Source organism: Grampus griseus (genome assembly GCF_964374135.1).
Source record: "Grampus griseus genome assembly, chromosome: 6".
Taxonomy (NCBI): Eukaryota; Metazoa; Chordata; class Mammalia; order Artiodactyla; family Delphinidae; genus Grampus; species Grampus griseus.
Genome location: NC_139000.1, coordinates 101,072,894 through 101,094,225, shown reverse-complemented (window position 1 = coordinate 101,094,225; position 21,332 = coordinate 101,072,894). Strand labels below are relative to the sequence as shown.

The window sequence follows — 21,332 nt, the reverse complement described above, 5'->3', positions numbered from 1 at the left end:
AGTATGGCAAATCAACTATACTCCAATAGAAAATAAATTTTTAAAAAGATATACTAATTTTAAAAGATTTATGATTTAAAGCAGTTAGAAAGCCCATCTGGGTAATAAGAACATAGAAAGGTAACTGGAAATATATAATTCTGAAGAAACACGAACTTCATCAGTACTACAAATCAATATGTATCCTAGACATACATTTTCTAAAATTAGCTCTGATTCCATTAGGGTTGTTAAATATTGAAGGATTCTTCTAGCTCTAAAGTGCTCTGTTCCTAATAAGGAAATCTGACTTCAATAACATGCCCTGGGCAAAAAGCCCTTTATCTGAAAAAGTAAAATCAAAAGAACATTTAAGTCAACCTAATGAGTTTTTCTCTCTATTTTACAACAAAATATTTTGGTTCTCTAATTTCTGTGAAGCTTATTTTAATTTCCCAAGTGGAAGTAAAACAAAAACAAAACAAAACATAGTCACTTTTTTTGAGTGAAAATAATGGATATTTTTTCTGCTTGGTTGTTTACTGTGTGTGTATATGCACAGGACTTATGTATATGTATTTTACTCTAAAGAGAGAGTCTCTTAACTAGGAAATTAGTTGATTTCTGAGATTTATTAAAAGAGAAATTTCAAGGACTTAACCTAGAGCTACTTTCTCCTACTTTTGCTGTTCATATAAATTTTATGATCTTGCCATTGTATGACTGTGCAATATAGAGAAAATATTTTTGTGTCTCTGCAGATCAAGGATCTTCTGAATAAATTTTGTAGAAATTTTGTACTCTGACCTAAGAATAAGCCATGAGAAGATAATACACCAGTATAGAGAGTGAGAGAACTCCAGTGACATTTATCTAATTCCATAGGTACAAGTATGAGTTAAAATTTCAATGGAAAATGAGACCTGGGACCTTGGAGGTATATCTATAGGTCATAGAAGCCTGAAAGTCTGGGGCATCTCTGGCCTTTGGAGTGATATATTTATATTCCAAAAGATTAGAGTAAGAACTTAGAAACTTTTCCATCCTGTCTCTAAGGAACAAAGGTTTTTCTGTCTTCTTTTTGGACTGGAGAGAAAGACAGCCATGAGACAGCTGAGAAAATCCATTTTTCTCCATTTCTTGCTTAGGGAGTATCTGACCACTCAAATAAGTTTTCCCATCTGGCTTTCATTGTGTTGTCTTGGGGTAAGAGTGGAGCAAAGGAAACAATACAGCTATTATTATGGAAATACTAATAACTAATCTCTCTCTGATCCAGAACACCTCTTATTCACATTGAGGACAAAATTAATAAAGATGAATATTTAAAAAACCAGAGGTTTACTTTTTGTTGCTTGCTTCAAATTGATGTTTTCATCTTCGTGTATTATGTATCATTATTAGTTACCTTAACAATTTTTTTAACTACCCAGTGTAGGAATAAGTAGGTTGGTATGGATAGGATGATAGATTAGAAGAGAGAGAGAGACCAGGCAATAAGCCTTGATATTCATATTTACTAGTTTTTTTTCTTTTTGTTTTTTTTTTACTGTGGATTACCAATTAAGGGAGATTTTTTAAAAGCTAATTTAAATCGGAGGATAATGAATAAATATTTGACTATACTAATTGGAGATCCCATTACTTTTCTTAACGAAATGCATGCAAATGTTCCAATTCTCCATATAGTTAAAATCAAATGCTTTTCAGGAAGAGAGACTCAGGACATACACTATCAAAGTAACTTCTTAGTAAAATAAATATTCTCACATACATTATAATGGCTTATGTCAAGGACATTGGGACTCCACAAACATGTGTATGATATATATATAGCTCAATACATCTAAAAAAGGTACCTCATAGATTATCTCATGTGATCCTGGTAATACCTTGTAAGCTAGTAAAATAGAAATTATCCTTATGTCTTAAGCTATGAATAGTGAAGTTTAGAAAGAATAAGTGGCCAGGCCAAGGCATGCAGACCAGGCGTGTAGAATTCCCATAAAACAAACAAAAAATATTTACAAGCATACCTCATTTTATTGTACTTCATAGATATTGTGTTTTTTTAGAAATTGAAAGCTTGTGGCAATCCTGCATAAAGCAAGTCTGTCAGTGCCGTTTTTTCAACAGCATTTGCCCACTTTGTGTCTCTTTGTCACATTTTGGTAATTCTCTCAATATTTCAAACTTTTTCATTTTCATTCTATTTCATTCATTCATTCTTCTTTTTCATTCATTCTATTTGTCATGGTGGTCTGTGGTCAGTGATCTTTGATGTTACTGCTATGACTCACTGAAGTCTCAGATGATGGTTAGCATTTTTCAGCAATAAAGTATTTTTAATAAGGGTATGTACTTTTTTGGATATAATGCTATTGCACATTTAATAAACTACAGTATAGTGTAAACATAACTTTTATATGCATTGGGAAACAAAAAACTTCATGTGATTTGCTTTATTTTGATATTCACTTTATTGTAGTGGTCTGGAACTGAACCTGCAGTATGCCTGTATTGAATGGAAAAACACTGTGAATAAAAAGACATATAGTTCTGGTTTGAATAAGAACTTCAAGAACTGGAAATGATTGCATTTCAATCATGAGATCAATGTACAGTGCTCTAAAATAAGTTTCTTCCTGCCCTTTTATCTAGTGATGAGAAATGGAGTACATGGAATAGCTTCTGTGAGTGGGAGGTACACTTACGTTTATAAATTCATGATGCGTTTTATCTTTGTATTTAGCGTTTATTTAAAGGGATTGGATTTTTCTTATATTTTACAATAAGAACAAAGTTTTGTTAGGATAACTGCATCCAAATACCATGTTATGGTTAAAATGTTATTCTTCACTGCTTTGAAACTATAGGTGTTAAGGTGACAAAATAAACTTAGGTGTTCTTTTCTCCAAAATCCACAGATAGCTGATGAATGGAATAAGAAAAAATAGGTCCAAATATTTCCAATTTCCTCATTACGGGGTATCGAAATTTGGGTTTATACTATAGACAACCAGAAAACAGAACAAATTATATGTAATGATATTTTTAGAAATTAGACAATAGGCTTCCCTGAAATAAGGGAAACAAACAAGGAAGCCCCACAGTAACCTTGATTTCAACCTGAAATGCAGCACAAGAAGAGGAAACACAAACATAGCCTATGGTTCTGCTGAATTGAGGAGAGAGTTCAATTGGGTGGGAGAATCCTTAGGAAGATAGGATTTGTAGATCAGTGTAGCAGAGAAAGTGCTCCAGAAATCTGACATTGGGTCCATAGAGTTCATGGATGAACAAAAATTTGTGCATGTGTGTAACAGAAAACTTCGTGAATCAGGAAAATAGTGACTTCTGAAGAAAGAATAATTACAGAGGAGTAATAAACCAAACAGTTACAAAAGCTCAGCTAGTAATTCTACGAGCTAAATTCAGAACCAGAATGGAGAGACTTTGTTCATCACTCAGAACATTCAGTAGAGTAAGGGGGGATCACATCTTAGTAGTAAGGCTAAGCTAGTGCTAGATTCATGCTCTAAAAGGCTACTCTAGATCCATGCTAAAAGTTCTAGAGTCCATGCTGAAAAGACTATCAGAGGGAAGTCCAGTACACTTTATTTATTTATTTTATTGGAGTAAAATTGCTTTACAATGTTGTGTTAGTTTCTGCTGCACAATGAAGTGAATCAGCCACATGTACACCCACATCTCCTCCCCCTTGGACCTCCCTCCCACACCCCCATCCCACCCACCTAGGTCATCACAGAGCACCGAGCTGAGCTCCCTGAGCTGTACAGCAGGTTCCCACTAGCTATCTATTTTACACATGGTAGTGTATTTATGTCAAACCTAATCTCCAAATTCGTCCCACCCTCCCCTTCCCCCCCATGTCCACATGTCCATTCTTTACGTCTACATGTCTATTCCTGCCCTGCAAATATGTTCATCTGTACCACTTTTCTAGATTCCACATATATGCGTTAATATACGATATTTGTTTTTCTCTTTCTGGCTTACTTCACTCTGTATAACAGACTCTCGGTCTATCCATGTCTCTGTAAATGGCACTCTTTCATTCCTTTTTATGGTTAAGTAATATTCCATTGTATATATGTACTACATCTTCTTTATCCATTCATCTATCATTGGACATATAGGTTGTTTCTATGTCCTGGCTATTGTAAATAGTGCTGCAATGAACATTGGGGTACATGTGTCCTTTTGAATTATGGCTTTCTCAGGGTATATGCCCAGTAGTGGGATTGCTGGGTCATTTGGTAGTTCTATTTTTAGTTTTTTAAGGAACCTCCATACTGTTCTCCATAGTGTCTGTATCAATTTACATTCCCACCAACAGTGCAAAAGTGTTCCCTTTTCTCCACACCCTCTCCAGCATTTATTGTTTGTAGATTTTTTGATGATGGCCATTCTGACTGGTGTGAGGTGATACCCCACTGTAGTTTTGATTTGCATTTCTCTAATAATGAGTGATGTTGAGCATCTTTTCATGTGCCTCTTGGCCATCTGTATGTCTTCTTTGGAGAAATGTCTATTTAGGTCTTCCACCATTTTTTAATTGGGTTGTTTGCTTTTTTGATATTGAACTCCATGAGCTGTTTGTATATTTTGGAGATTAATCCTTTGTCCATTACTTATTTGCAAATATTTTCTCCCATTCTGAGGGTTGTCTTTGCATCTTGTTTATGGTTTCCTTTGCTGTGCAAAAGCTTTTACGTTTCATTAGATCCCATTTTTGTTTTTATTTTCATTACTCTAGGAGGTGGGTCAAAAAAGATCTTGCTGTGGTTTATGTCAAAGAGTGTTTTTCCTATGTTTTCCTCTAAGAGTTTTATTATAGTGTCCAGTCTTATATTTAGGTCTTTAATCCATTTTGAGCTTATTTTTGTGTATGGTGTTCGGTAGTTTCATTCTTTTACATGTAGCTGTCCAGTTTTCCCAACACCACTTATTGAAGAGACTGTCTTTTCTCCATTGTATGTTCTTGCTTCCTTTGTCATAAATTAGGTGACCATATGTGTGTGGGTTTATCTCTGGGCTTTCTAGCCTGCACCATTGATCTATATTTCTGTTTTTGTGCCAGTACCATACTGTCTTGATTACTGTAGCTTTGTAATACAGTTTGAAGTCAGGGAGCCTGATTGCTGCAGCTCCTTTTTTCTTTCTCAAGATTGCTTTGTCTATTCAGGGTCTTTTGTGTTTCCATACAAATTGTAAAATTTTTTGTTCTAATTCTGTGAAGAATGCCATTGGTAATTTGATAAGGATTGCATTGAATCTGTAGATTGCTCTGGGTAGTATAGTCATTTTCACAATATTGATTCTTCCAATCCAAGAACGTGGTATATTTCTCTTTTGTTTATGTCATCTTTGATTTCTTTCATCAGTGTTTTTAGTTTTCTGAGTACAAGTCTTTTGCCTCCTTAGGTAGGTTTATTCCTAGGTATTATACCACTGATGAACATAGATGCAAAAATCCTGAACAAAATACTAGCAAACAGAATCCAACAACACATTAAAAGGATCATACACCATGATCAAGTGGGGTTTATTCCAGGAATGCAAGTATTCTTCAATATATGCAGATCAATTAATGTGATACACTACATTAACCAATTAAGGAATAAAAACCATATGATCATCTGAATAGATGCACAAAAAGCTTTTGACAAAATTCAACACCCATTTATGATAAAAACTCTCCAGAAAATGCATATAGAGGGAACCTACCTCAACATAATAAAGTCCATATATGACAAACCCACAGCAAACATTCTCAATGGTGAAAAACTGAAAGCATTTCCACTAAGATCAGGAACAAGACAAGGATGTCCACTCTTGTCATTCTTATTCAACATAGTCTTGGAAGTCCTAACCTCGGCAATTAGAGAAGAAAAAGGAATAAAAGGAATTGGAAAAGAAGAAGTAAAACTGTCACTGTTTGCAGATGACATGATACTATACATAGAAAATCCTAAGGATGTCACTAGAAAACTACTAGAACTAATCAATGGATTTGGCAAGGTTGCAGGATACAAAACTAATGCACAGAAATCTCTGGCACTCCTATACACTAATAACGAACAATCAGAAAGAGAAATTAAATCAGAAACAAATCCCAGTACACTTTAAAGGAACACAACAAAGCCCAGGATTCAACAGTATAAGTCTACAATGCCTGACCTCCAATAAAAATTACTAAACATGATAAAGAAAAATATTACCCAGTACCAGGAGAAGATCAACCAATAAAAAAAGAACTAGAAATCACAGAAATAATGGAATTAGCCCACTAGAATAGTAAAACATTGATATGAAATATATTCAAATATTTAAAAGAAAACGAAGTTAATAAAGTGATAAATGATACAAAGAATACAAAAAAGGAATTATTAGAAATAAAAAAAATTGGTCTCAAAATTTAAATTTCTGTTTATGATTTACAGTAGATTAGGCATGCAAAAGGAAAGATCAGTGAACCTGAAGATATAACAATAGAAAATGTCTGTAATGGAGCGTAGAGTGTAAAAATACTGAAAAAAATAAAATTTCAACAGCTTATGGGAAAAAGTCAAGATTTCTAATATGTATATAATTTTAGTCCCATAAAGAGAGGGAAAGTAAAAGTAAACAACACAATCTTAAACAACCAATGATCAAATAAGAAATCACAAACAAAATTTAAAAATACCTTGAAGCAAGTGGAAATGATAAAAAAAAAAAAAAGAAATTCAAGAAGCCAAAGGAAAAAAACCTTTACCTACAGAGGAGCAAAGATAAGATTACATCTAACTTCTCCTCAGAAACTATACAAGAAAGAAAAGAGTAGAGTAAAATATTCAAAGTATTGAGAGAAAACACCAACTATCCTAGAATTCCGTACCCAGAATAATTACTTTTTAAAAGTGAAGAAGAAATAAAGACTTTCTCAGACGAAAAACACTGAAGGACTTTTTTGCTGGTACACCTGCCTTCCAAAACGCGTTAAAAGAAATTCTTCAGAAAGAAGGAAAATGATCAAGTCAGAAACTCAGATATACATAAGGAAAGAGCATTGAAGGAGGAGTAATTGAAGGTAAATAAAAAGTTTTATTGTTCTTATTCTTAATTGATCTAGTGGATAACAACTTGTTCAAAATATTATCAACAATGTATTCAATTATGTTATGCTTATGTATATATCATATAATGGTTGTGATATATATATATATATATATATATATATATAGGGTGTGTGTGTGTGTGTGTGTGTGTGTGTGTGTGTGTGAATTGAATGGTAGTAATCAGGATGGGACTGGTGAGAAATTAGAATTATTTTGTTGTTATAAAATACACTACCTGGGGCTTCCCTGGTGGCGCAGTGGTTGAGAGTCCGCCTGCCAATGCAGGGGACACAGGGTTCGTGCCCCGGTCCGGGAAGATCCCACATGCCGCGGAGAGACTAGGCCCGTGAGCCATGGCCGCTGAGCCTGCGCGTCCGGAGCCTGTGCTCCGCAACAGGAGAGGCCACAATAGTGAGAGGCCCGTGTACCGCAAAAAAAAAAAAAAAAAAAAAAAAAAAAACCCAAGCATACGTCATTTACAAGAAATCCACTTGTCATCTACAAGATATATATAGCTTAAAAGTAAATGGATGGAGAAAAAAATACCATGTTAACACTAATCAAAAGAAAGCAGGAGTAGCCATATTAATTTCAGACAGAACAGACTTCAAAGCAATGTACGTTATCAGAGTTAAAGAGTATTACATTATGATAAAGGGTCAATTCTCCAAGAAGGTATACCAATTCCTACTGTGTAGGCACCTAACAACAGCGTGTTGCAAAGGCTGATAGAACTGCAAGAAGAAATAGATAAATCCACTTGATAGTTGGAGGCACAACACTCCTCTCTCAGAAATGGACAGATCCAGCAGTTGAGAACCAATTAAGACATAGCTGAAATAAACAACACTATCAATCAACAATAGAGTTGGCATCTATAGACTACTGCATCCAACATCAGCAGAATATACATTCTTCTCAAGCTCATGCCTAACATTCAGCAAGATAGACCACATTCTGGGCCATAAACCACACCTTAACAAATTTAACAGAATAGATATCATACATCTGCTCATGGACCACAAACTAGAAATCAATAACAGAAGGATAACCAGAAAATCCCCAAATACGTGGAGATTAAACATTTAGGTATTAAGGTAAGGCTGGACCTCAAACTTTACTTCTGTTTTGCAAAAGACAATGTAAAGAGAATGAGAAGACAAGACACAGACTGGGAAAAAATATTTGCAAAAGACACATCTGATAAAGGACTGCTATCCAAAATATACAAAGAACTCAAAGTTCAATAGTAAGAAAACAAATGACCACATTAAAAAATTGGCCAAAGTCCTTAACAGACACTTCAGCAAATACTATCTACAGACGGGAGAAAAGCATATGAAAAGATGCTCCATACCATATATCAGGGAAACACAGGTTAAAACAACAATGAGATAACACTGCACAACTATTAGAATGGCCAGAATCCAGAACACTGAGAATACCAAGTGCTGATGAGGGTGTGGAGTGCCAGGAACCGTTACTCGTTGCTGGTGGGAATGCAAAATTGTACAAGCACTTTAGAAGATGATTTGGTGGTTTCTTGCTAAACTAAATATACTCTTTCCATGTAATACAGCATTTGCCCTCTGTACTACTTTCCCAAAGTTGATGAAGACTTAGGTTCACACAAAAACCTATATGCATGAGTGTTTATAGCTCTTCTATTCATAATTGCCAAAACTTGGGAAACAACCAAGTTATTCTTTAGTAGGTAAATGGATAAATACACTGTGGTACATCCAGACAATGGAATATTATTCAGTGCCAAAAAGAAATGCGATCTCAAGCATGACAAGACATGAAAATACCTTAAATGAATATTAATAAGTGAAGAAGCCAACCTGAAAGGGGTGCTTACTATATGATTCTAACTCTATATACAATATTTGGAACAAGGCAAAATTATGGAGACAATTAAAAGGATGAGTAGTTATCAAGGGTTGGGGCAAGGAGGAAAAAGATCTGCAGAGCACAGAGGATTTTTAAGGCAATGAAAATGCTCTGTTAGATACTATAATGATGCATACATGTCATTATACATTTGTCCGAACCCTTAGAATGTACAGCACCAAGACTGAACCCTAATGTAAACTGTAGATTTTGGTTGATAATGACATGTCAGTGTAGGTTCCTCGGCTGTAACAGATATGCCACTCTGGGGAGACTATGTGCATATGCATGTCAGGGCAGGGGCTATATGGGAAATCTCCCTTTTTCTCAATTTTGCTGAGAACTTAAAACTGCTCTAAAAAATAAATACTTAAAAAAACAAAAAGAAATAAAACCCTTTTTTTATTGAAGTGTAGTTGATTTAGCATGTTGTGTTGGTTTCTGGTATACAGCAGAGTGATTTAGTTATATATATATATATATCCTTTTTCGTATTCTTTTCCATTATGGTTTATTACAGGATAGTGAATAAAGTTCCCTGTGCTCTACAGTAGGGCCTTGTTGTTTATCTATCCTATATATAATTTGCATCTGCTAATCCCAGACTCCCAGTTCAGCCCTCCCCTGCCTCTCTGTCCCCTTTGGCAACCACAAGTCTAAAAACAACAGTCCTTTTTTTTTTTTTTTTTATTTAATTTATTTTTTTTATACAGCAGGTTCTTATTAGTTATCCATTTTACACATATTAGTGTATATATGTCAATCCCAATCTCCCAATTCATCACACCACCACCCCTACCCCGCCACTTTCCCCCCTTGGTGTCCATATGTTTGTTCTCTACATCTGTGTCTCTATTTTTGCCCTGCAAACCAGTTCATCTGTACCATTTTTCTAGGTTCCACATATATGCTAAAACAACAATCTTTTAATCTTGGAAAGAAATCTTTAAGAAAATGAAAAGGCAAGAGACAAATAGCCTAGGAGGAAATATTTGTAATAGGTATATCTGACAAAGAAGTTGTGTCCAGATACATAAGCAATTGCTATCACTCAATAATAGGATACACAACACAATAAAAATGTACAAGTGATCTGAACGCACACGTTGCACAAGAAAATAGATATAGCCAATAAGCGTACAAAAGTGTGTTCAATAACATTTGTCAATAAGGACATGCAAATTAAAATCACATGGAGATAATGCTGCCTACGTAGCAGAATGGCTAAAATTTAAAAAGATGAATGATACTAACTGATGGTGAAGATGTGGAGTAACTTGAATTCTCATATATAAACTGATGGGGATACAAAGTCATAATATTCTAGAAAACATTGTGTTACTTTCTCATGTTAAATATATACTGCCATATGGCCTAGTAATTTTATCCTTGGTATTTTCCTGAGAAATAAAAATGTATGTCCATAGAAAGACTTGTACACAAATATTTATTGCAGTTATAGTCATGATAGCCACAAACTAGAAAGCACCTAAATAGCCATGAAAGGTTAAATCGATTACACTAAGCATGGCACAGCCATACAATGGTGCTCTGCTAATTGATTGTAAGAAATGGACTGCCAGGGCACACAATTAAATAGATGCGGTCGTTTTAAAACATGTTCACAGATTCTCTGAACATGGACCTCTCCTCTTGAATCTAGACTGACCACAGGGGTGCATTTGCAAGCAATACAGTACAGCACACGTGATGCTATACAACCTCCGGGACTGTGTCAGAAAAGGCCATGCAGCTTCTGCCTGGCTCTGGACGCCTTTGGATCCAGGACCTGCCGCATGCTAATGCTCACTCACCATGCTGTGGGGAAGCAGCAGATAAGTGTCCCAGTCTGTAGAGCACAGAGATCTCTGTCCATAGCATCAACCGCTAGATGCATGGGTGACATCGCCTCAATTGCTCTGACATCCAGGCATTTAGTCACTCCTAGTACTTCCAGCTGAGACCCCAGACAGTAAAGGGCTGTCCCCACCGTGCCCTGCTGAAATCCTAACCCACAGAGCCCATGGGCAAACTAAACTCCAATAAAAATTAAAAGAAAAGAAAATGCTCAAAACAAAACATAGGAACAAACATACAAAAGGAACTAGAAACTATAGAAGGGTGCTATCTACCTGCTCAAAGAATGGGTAGATGTCTGCAAATATTTGTCCATCTGTGGTCACTAAATCACTCATCACCAAATCCTCAAGTAAAAACAAGGGGGAGACACAGAGACATGCTTTGGGCTGCTTACAATATTTCAACACATAATGCTACCTACTTAATACTGGAATTTCAATGGTCAGGAAAAATTAACTGTTATTTGCTCATTTTCTCCTAGAAGTTTTCATGTTCTAGCAATATTTATCTCTTTTCCATAGGAAAGACCAGCAAGGAATTGGAAAGTAAGTTCTTTGTTTCTGACAGCAGGTGTCACAGTTGCCTAATAAAAGAGAAGCATGCTGTAAGTTTTCTTAATGAAAAAGAGAAAGGCACTAATCACTTTGACATACGGCTTTAAAAAACAGGCAACTAGTATCATTAGCACATTGTGAGAATTGACATGGTAATGAGTGCCTTCCTGCATTGGCAAGTAACATGCTGGTAAACTACAGCATTGATTTAATTATAGTTATTGAAGAGAAAAACAGAACACTACCTCATCAAATGTGTGTGTGTGTGTAAAAATATACATCCATATATACTACAAGCAATATCCCAGCTTCATAAATGTTAAAATGTGAAAGGATGTTACCCTTAGCACCAAGGAAATATGGTCACTAACCACATGCTGTTTGCAAGTGGCTGGTGAGTTTCACATCCCTGCCACTGCTTCCCAGTTTCCCAGACATCTGCCCTGTTCAGTTTCCCTTGCACAGAGCCTGATTCTGGAGGGTGCCAACCGAGTGTCAATACACCTGCTGGCTGATGCTTTAAGAAAACAACATGATGCTATACATCATCAGAATTTCGAGGCCACAGGGCCTGGGGTGATGAAGGATGGTGGTGGGCCCTGGTATTTGCTGATGGACACAGGAGGTGGTGCCCTCTTTTCCATTTGCATTTTTGGAGATAAAGAATTCTCCCTGCTGCCTGAAATAGGAGCGTGCTTTTTTTTCCCCTTGGCCCACAGTAGGAGTTCAATAAATACAAGAAAAATAAACCAGGCAACAATCTCCACACAATGACTATCCCAACCCTGGCAGCAGACCATGAGAAACGTTATCTCCCAGTTTTCAGTGGAAGCTTTTATCTTTCTTTGCTCACATTCTTAGAGAAGACTTTATTGTTGAATATTGTTTGTTTGTATTTCCCTTTTTTAAAAAAAGTAAATGAGCCCCTAGTTTTTCATATAATACATCTCTGCACTCAATCCCAGGCCCCTCATTTCAGCGAAGACCATCACACCCTTTTGGGTGGATATCCCTATGTAAGACAAGAGGTCGACATGCACTGTGGTCAAAAAAGATGTCCTCTTGTAGCTGAGTTGTGCAGAATATCCTGGCATATTCCAAACATGAGTCCATCTTCCTCAAACTTACAATTTCTTCTGTACTTCTATTTATTCTACAAAAGGAAGAAATATTGCCATAAATGTTCAAATAAATAGACAACAAAAAATAAAGCAAAAAAAAATACAAATCCTAAATTATCAATTATGGAATATGAGATTTTTTTCCCCCCATGGAGACAGCCCTCTCCAGGGTAAAAGCTGGACTCTCCAGTCTCTAAATTGAATTACTGGGCTAATGTTGCCTAAAGCAAAATATAGATGATGCCACTGACTTGGAGGATGGGGAAGACAGAGTGATGGTCATATCAGCCTGGTTCTTGGTGGGAGGGCATGTGTACGGGACAGGAAGTCATCACATAGTAGCATTAGGAAAGAGTGAGGCACCAGGATGTGGAACAGAACACACATGCCACATCCAGACTGAATGGCTGTCACTGAACTGGCTGCACAAACTGATTTAGGAATAGTCGCTAGATCCTAAATAATGTGACACATCAATGAAGAGCTTTGGGATTTGTAGTCCTCTAGACGACATACAACAAGAAAAGGCAGTATTTAAATTAGGGGGGAGAAAAAGCTGTTAGAATGAATAAGTTAGTTGAGCAAGGTCATAGATTAGATACATAGATCAATGAAACAGAATAAAGAGTCCAGAAACGAGCTCTCACATATAAACGATTGATTTTTTTGTTTTTACAAATGCATCAAGGAAACTCAATGAGGAACTGATAATTTTTTTCAACAAATGGTGCTGGAACCACAGGCCATATATGGAAAAAGTGAACTTTGGACCTTACCTAACACCACGCATGAAAATTAACTTGAAATTCATCATAGAGCTAAATGTAAAAAGCATCAATACAATAATAAAAATTCCGGTAGAAAACATAAGAGAAAATCTTAACAACCCTAAGGGAAGAAGGATGTGCGAATATAGAGTAAACAACAAACATTTAAAAAAATCATAAATTAGCCTTCCTTAAAATTAAAAACTTTGAATCTTGGAAAGATAGCATTAAGATAATGAAAAGGCAAGTTCCACTATACCCAATGGGTGTATATATATATATATTCATATTCTGACTTATCTGAATGTTTTTAATACATATATCTGACAAGGACTCGTGTCCAGAATATTAGCACTCAAAAATGGTAGTAGATGGATAGCCATAATCCAAGAGATTTGTGGTCCACAGGCAAGAAATGAGGGGTAAGGCTCAAGTCCCAGGTAGAATTAACAAGGAAAAACAAGGGAGCAGGTCATCCTGCATCTTGTGTCTCCAGGCTAAGGTTAAGGAGAAAGGAGGGAGCTTGTGTAGGATTTAATGAGAAGATAGCTTTCCTTTTGAGTAGAAGGGGAAAGGAAAAGTTTGATGAACCCTTGGATAGGAGATAGCATGGTTGGACTAATTTTAATTCTTAGGCAGAATAGAGGATGTATCCTAGTGATTCAGTGTTTACTCTTGGCCCTAATCTTTCTGAAAGCCCACTAAATGGAACATCCACCCAACAGGGCTTAGCAGGGTTCCTCTTGGCTGAATGAACCAGGTTACCTCTAGGGCCTGCGAGTCTGGGAATGAAACCCAAATGCTTGAAGTCTCTGACGTATGTCACTCTGCCGGAGCAGAAGCAATGTGCCAGAACAATCTGCAGACCTCTGATTTCCTCTGATCCAATTTTTTTTTTTCCTTTTATCCCTGGGAAATAAACCAGAGTGTCCTCAGTATTTGACCCTTCCTTTTGTGTTTCTGACTAGGGACAATAACCCTGTGGTTTATACCCCCTGCCCAGGCTCTGAGTGACAGCTGTGCAGAATCTGTAAACCCCGTGGGTAATTATCCCAGGTAATCAGTGCAGTCAGCTTGGTGTGTGAATATGTGTGTATGTGCAGTACATTAGCAGTGCTGGGAGGAGACCACTTCCAGAGCATGCATGCCCATCTGTCCTCTGAGCTTCAAAGAGTCTTCTTAGGTGGGAAACTGGTCAAATCTGAAAGGAATAAGGAAGAGTGTCCTTAGAAACTCTTAAAACACAAGTAGAACCAAGATACCGACTTCCTCATTCAGCAGTTAACCAGAGAGCAGTTTGTTGTATTGAACTGAATGGATAAAGCTTGGCCAGGGGTGCAGCTTTCAACCCCAGTGGATCAACTTTGTTAAGATGACTTGAAGGAAATGCAGATTGGACGGGTAGTAAAGGTGGGCTCTGCTGCTATATATATTGTGGCCACATGAGGGCGCGTAAAACCCTAAATAGTGTCCACAACTGCAAAAGCCGGCATTGAGTCCACAAATCCTGGCCCTGCCTGAGCCCCTCTCTAAGCTTCCAGACTTCAGACTAAAGTCCACCTGCCCTGATCCTGGAGTCCTCTACTCTGTTCAACAACGCGCACTGGTCACAGCCCCTCTGATGCGGGAGAAAAGGGGACTAGACTGAGATGCAAAGATGGGGAAAGGCAAGAAGTCCTTGCTCCTGGGAGGTCCTGAAGATCAGCCGGCCTCGGAGAGCCCCTCCCACCCTGCTCTGTGTCGCTGAGGCCGCTGGGATGAGCAAATCTGCTGTCTGTTCCCTGTCACCGGAACTTGGCTCCTTGTCCAAAGCCTTCCTGGAAGAGAGTCTCCTGCGGGGAAGTAAGCGGCTTTCCTGGAAACTTACAGGGAGGGCATTGCAGATGGTTCTTAAGTGGGATTTTTAGGGATTAATAAGGATCAGAAATTCAGGACGAAAAGTTAATAGATAATAAAATGGAATCCCTCCCGTGGAAATAAAGAGGAGGAGGAAGGGCCCTGGGCAAAGTCCATGAAGATGTACAGTCCTTTGGACTGGCACTTGTCAGAAAAGCCACACTGTGGGAAGACGGCTATCTTTTATGTTTCCTTTTTATGCTGCTATTTATTTCTTCCTATTATTAAGTCTATAGTAAAGTTAGTTTTTTCAAAAAGCACTTTAGTTAGATCTGCTAAGAGAAACAAGAAAGAAGTCATTATTTTTCATTATTTAAGATTGGCTTGTGTCGATAACAGTTGAGGAAGAGCTATATCGGGAATTTTCGTGGTGCATCAGCAGAAGGAAAATGAGTGAGCCCAGTCCAGGAGGACAGTCAGGGGCTCCAGAATATTTGAAGAGTTAGACATGTTTCCTGTATGATGGATTAGTCTCCTTATAAGCAATCTCTATATAGCTGATCTCGCTGTGTAGTTCTAATTTGATGCCACAGCACTGCCCTTTCAAACCTTGATTCTCCCTCTCAGTTTCTTCCTGTCTGTCCACAGAAACATTATTACCTACCCTTGACCCTGATTTCTCACTGCTTTCTTGTATCCCATGGACCTTATTATACCTGAGAAAACAGCACTTCTCTTTTTACCCCTAAGATATGTAGGGGCACTCTCTCTCTCTTACAGGTTTACCTTTTCTTGATGATTGTCATTTGTCTATGAAGATGCCCAAAATCCCGATTAATTTGATTTCAGAAATTAAAAGCTCTGTCAATTTTGGGCTGTCCCTAGGTGGTGGTAGACTTGGGGATAGGCAAAGCTGAATAGCTGTGAGTAACTATCTAATGTTCTGATGTATTGATATTTGATGGTCAAGATGAAGAATGATTTTTCCAGTCACCTGGTACCGAGTGGTAGCCCCCTAGAAAGGGTATTTTCTAATATATCCATTGAGGAGAGTAGATTTCTTTTCCTTCTACTCCCTCTCTCTTACCTTTACTCTTCTGGTGAGCTTCTTCTATTTTTTAAAAATTTATTTATTTGGCTGTGCTGGGTCTTAGTTGCGGTATGTGGGACCTTTATTGTGGCATGCAGGATCTAGTTCCCTGACCAGGGATCGAACCCGGGCCCCTTGCATTGGGAGCGTGGGGTTTTAACCACTGGACCACCCAGGAAGTCCCTGGTGAGCTTTTACTGATCCTCTGTTTCTATGCCTTCAATTTCCTCTTAGAATTTGTTGACTACGTGATCACAAGGAAGACAGAGAAAGGCAATGTAAAAACTGATTCCAATATTTCAAGACTTCCTGAAACATGTATTTGAAAAGGAAGCTCTTTGGAGGAAACAGAAGTAACATCTGCAGTGTCTGTAGAAAGCAGATTACTGAGCACTATCTGTAGACATTAGTTAGGCCTTTGAGCTCAAATTAATTTTCCAACATCCTAGGTTCTCTTAGGATTTATGACACACTCTAAGGTTTAATATATAAATGCCATCTGAATGCTTTAAGATGTGAGGTTCATCCATTCCAGAGATAATCCCATCAGAAAGGAGGATAAAATGGTAAACATCTAAATTATTTGTAAATGATCTGACATTGGAACTCAGGGCACTTGAGTTTGAGTTCTGTCAAACTTTCCTACAGAAGTCCAGATAAATCACTAAACAACCTCTTTGGCCACAGATTATTCCCTTATGAAATAAAAATAATAATATTTTTCATGCGTATCTCTTATTGATTTCATTAAGAATCAAACTAAGTAAAAGATATAAAAATACTTTGAAAAACTTACAGCGTCGAACAGATGTGTGGTGGTGTTTTGATTTTGCTTTGGTTGGAAACAAAATTATGCCTTTGAAAAGTAATTTCTGGATGTTAAAAACACATCACATTTAACTGTTGGACTATCTGCATATTACCAAATGTCAAAAGCAAACTATCCAGATGTTTGGTCTACCAACATGCCAATCATCTGAACATTTCCAAAAACAGTATTTAAGTCTTTATCACAGCAATTTTTTTCCCAAATAGTTTGATGACTCCTGATAAACTCAATGGGAAAACTTTTATTTAAATTGGATATTTGGTAATATGCCAATTATACCCAGCCTTTAAAAATTGTCCAAATCTCTAAGCCACTTTTCTGAAGATGCTATGTTTTCATGACAGATAGAAACGGAGCAGGACCCTATGGTCCTTGTCTCCCAAGTCCTCTGCCTGTCTTTCATCTGTGGAAAAACTTTAGCCAAAGAATAAGTTTAATCAGAGAAGTGAGAAAATGCAGAAACAAAGGAAAATGGTCAAAGGAGACCAAATAATAATAGTTTAGTCATTAAACATTAGTCAAGGACCCTTAGTTCCTACTCAAGGGCTATAGGTAATATTATGAGCCATATCCTGTGAGCTGTCTTATAGGTACTGAAACGCTCACCAGGTGGAAGAAGCTAACTACATGATGATCAGACTGTAGCCATGACATAAGCTGCCACAATTCCAAGAACTGGCCTCAAGGAAATGGGAACAAACCAACCCTAGAACTGAAGATTAACTGTTCTTAAAACAATCAAGATGGCAGTGGTCAGACTACCTCATGACCAATTTCAAGATGACGGTCAGAGCTGACTGTGCTGTTTCTGCATGTAGTCTCCTCCTTCAGCCTATAAAAGCTCTGTCAGTGTCGGGGAGTCAGCCTTTGGACAGGTGTCCGCCCTGGTTGCTGGCATCCAAAATAAAGCAAACTTTCCTTTCCACCAACCTTGCCTCTTTATTGGCTTTTGAGCAGCGAGCACTAGACCCCACTTTTGGTTACAAAATGAGGAGTTGTTTAGAAATTTTAAATTATGTAATAGGACATTTTAGCTAGGCAAGGGCTTGGGACTTACAGCCTGAAGCCACTTGGAGTTAGGTGTTGCCCCTCCCCCTCAATATACATCAGCTTTTGGAGCTTAGACGCTATTAAGTAGAATTGGAAGGGGTCCTCCCTATTTCAACTCTAGTCCATGTATTTATATACTGTCTCAATAACTGAGGGAGAATAATCTTTTAAGGTGGAAAAAAAAATCAAAATCCCGACTCTTGCCTTTGAGGTTTATAGATATAAACCCATGTTCAATAGACTGGAGCAGCCCTAATCAAGGCAAATTTCAGAAAAACACTAGGGATCTTTTAGGGAAAAAAAAACCAACACTGAAAGGAAGAGGAAAGGACTAGACTATGTATATGGACTTAGTAGGTGAGAAGAGAGTGGAAAAGGGATGGAGATCATATTTCTGGGCTATTAGAATCCATTCCCATGACCTGGGCATTCTGATAACACTGATATACTCTGGACAAAGTGATTTTAAGTCACATGAGTATGACTTAAAAATTTTAGATATAAAATGCTCTAATCAGTGGTACCTTGGTAAATTTTTAACAACTGGCTCTCGGGGAAAAAAAGGCATGTTTGCACATAAGTACATATGCTTATTATAAATTTTACTGATATAAAGGATGTGTCATATAATTTTTAAATAATAATAAAGCATACAGTATTCTTTATTGTAAATTTCATACAGCCTTTGGATTCTCACAGGATGCTTTCTTTGATTTCTGTTGAACAATTGTGTCTGTAGCCAAACTAGCTGCTGCAAATGATGAATGAGGGTAGTTCTGATATAAATATCAGAACTTGTATCTTTGTTTATGCAAATGAACAGAAATGAAACAACAAAAATATATATTGGAATTTCTCTCATTTGTCAAAGATGTGAGTGACTTTAAGTGGATAATAGTTTTCCAATACTGAAAGAATAGTCTCTCAATTTTTTTGTGCTATTCACATTGTAATTGCTATAAAGACTCTTTTTTTCTTTTTTCTTTTTGCTGTACCCGGGCCTCTCACTGCTGTGGCTTCTCCCGCCGCGGAGCACAGGCTCCAGACGCGCAAGCCCAGCGGCCATGGCTCACGGGCCCAGCCGCTCTGCGGCACGTGGGATCCCCCCGGACTGGGGCACGAACCCGTGTCCCCTGCATCGGCAGGCGGACCCTCAACCACTGCGCCACCAGGGAAGCCCTAAAGACTCATTTTTACGTTGAATCTGCATTATAAAAAACTTCTCCATCACTTTCTGAAATACAGACAATGCACAAAACAATCAGTGATTTATAGCACTTGCCTATTTCTGTAATAAAATTCTCCCACCAGGGTCCATTTCAAAGCTACTAATGTGACATCACTGAACACAGAGTAGAGGTGTACACACTACACAGAGTAGCACACGGGTATACAGACAGTCCCAGACTTATGATGGTTCAGCTTACAATTTTTTGACTTTATGATGGTGCAAAAGTGATACCCATTCAGTAGAAACTGTCCTTCGAATTTTGAAATTTGATCTTTTCCTGGGCTAGTGATAGGCGGTATGATCCTCTCTCAAGATGCTGGGCAGTGGCAGGGAAGCAAAGCCCCCGGCCAGCCATGCAGTCATGACGGGAAACAACCCATACACTTATTACCATTCTGTACCCAGACAGTCATTCTGTTTTTCACTTTCAGTACAGTATTCAATAAACTACTTGCAAGATTGAACACTTTGGTGTAAAACAGACTTTTTATTAGATGATTTTGCCCAACTGTATGCTAATGGAAGTGTTCTGAGCACGTTTAAGGTAGGCGAGGCTAAGCTACGATGTTAGGTGTATTAACTGCATTTTCAACTTAACGATGGCTTTGTTAGGACATAATCCCATCATAAATCAAGGAAGATCTGTATGAGATTTCCATCACATGATTATGGTAGACCTAGACAACAAGAAGAGCACGGGTTAGTAAAATGTAGTATGATAGGAAGTGATAAGTTTTCAGTGTGTCCTTTGCTTCTGTGACTGCACCACGGGGTGTCGTAAGGCTCAGTGAAGCAGATTCCTCCTCAAGGTTGGTGGGCATCATCCAATCTGTGGAGGATCTGAACAGAACAAAAGGTGGAGAAAAAAGAATTGTCCTGTTTTTTCTTCCTGCCTGCCTGCTCGAGCTGGGACACCTCAGCCCAACTTCTCCTGCCCTTGGACTGAATTACAGCACCAGCTCTCCTGGTTCTTCAGATGGTAGATCTGGGGACTTCTCAGCCTTCATAATTGTGTGAGCGAATTCCTCACAACAAAATTCAATTTCTCTCTCTCTTACATAGGTAGGTAGATAGATAGACAGACATCTATAAATATAGATGTAGATATGTATTTATCATATGTATATGATAAATAGATATCATGTATATGATATATATATCTATTTATCATAAAGAGTGAATAAATGTAAATATGTATGGTGTTTCTCTGGGGAGCTCTAATATAGGTTTTAATATAATGTATTTAATTATACATTTTTTATGGGTTGCTTTTTTAGTAATGGCTGTGTTTTACAACCAATGCTAGCTGTCTCCAGCATGCCACTGGTTATAATCCTTGTAGGTCAAGCAGTTTTACTATAAGAAGCCTCTATCTGAGCATGAGGTAGGGGAGAAATAAACCTAAAGAAACCCTTTTTCCTTGGAAGATCTGGGTGGGAGTTTGTATCAGACCAGTGGACAGTTGGGGATATTGACAAGTCCTGGCTGCAGCAGGGCTACCAGCAACATCAGATGTGCAGCTTCACTATAACACTTGTAGTTACAAACCCACCAATAATATGGAAGCAAGGAAGGGGAAGACAGCCGACACCAGCAAGCAGGGTTTTCTGGAAGGCTGCTTGTTTCAAAACCTAATCTTTAGAAGTATGTTTAAGTTCCTGTTCTCCCGGCCCAGGCATCAGTGGAAATGTGGGCAATTATTTTAATTGTTAAAAAGGGTTTAGAGAAACTTCAAAAAGAAGTCTAGTCTTGTGTGACTGGCCTCAAGTCATTTCATTTCGGGCATTAAAATATGATGTGACCTTTTCCATCTCCATCACGATGCCCAGCTCTCTGTGGCAATGCCGTCAAATGACCAGAGGGAAAACTAATTATGTGAGGCTTTAACGTCTAACACAGACCTACGGCAAAGCTAGAAAATATTCATTTTTGAAAATGACCACACAGAAAATCCTCAAAAAGTTGTGCTTTTATTCATTGACATTGTGGTTCATTAAG

General features: G+C 37.7%; 1 protein-coding gene across 1 annotated transcript in view; it reads right to left on the bottom strand.

Annotated features, from left to right (window-relative positions):
- Positions 1-10,902, bottom strand: part of ADAM7 (ADAM metallopeptidase domain 7) — a gene marked incomplete at both ends in the record, with an annotated part of 61,985 nt that extends 51,083 nt beyond the window's left edge. Inside the window, 1 exon segment of the mRNA XM_082656931.1 lies at positions 10,811-10,902. Within this exon segment, the coding sequence (XP_082513057.1) occupies positions 10,811-10,902 (92 nt within the window).
- Between the last annotated feature and the right edge of the window lie 10,430 nt (positions 10,903-21,332).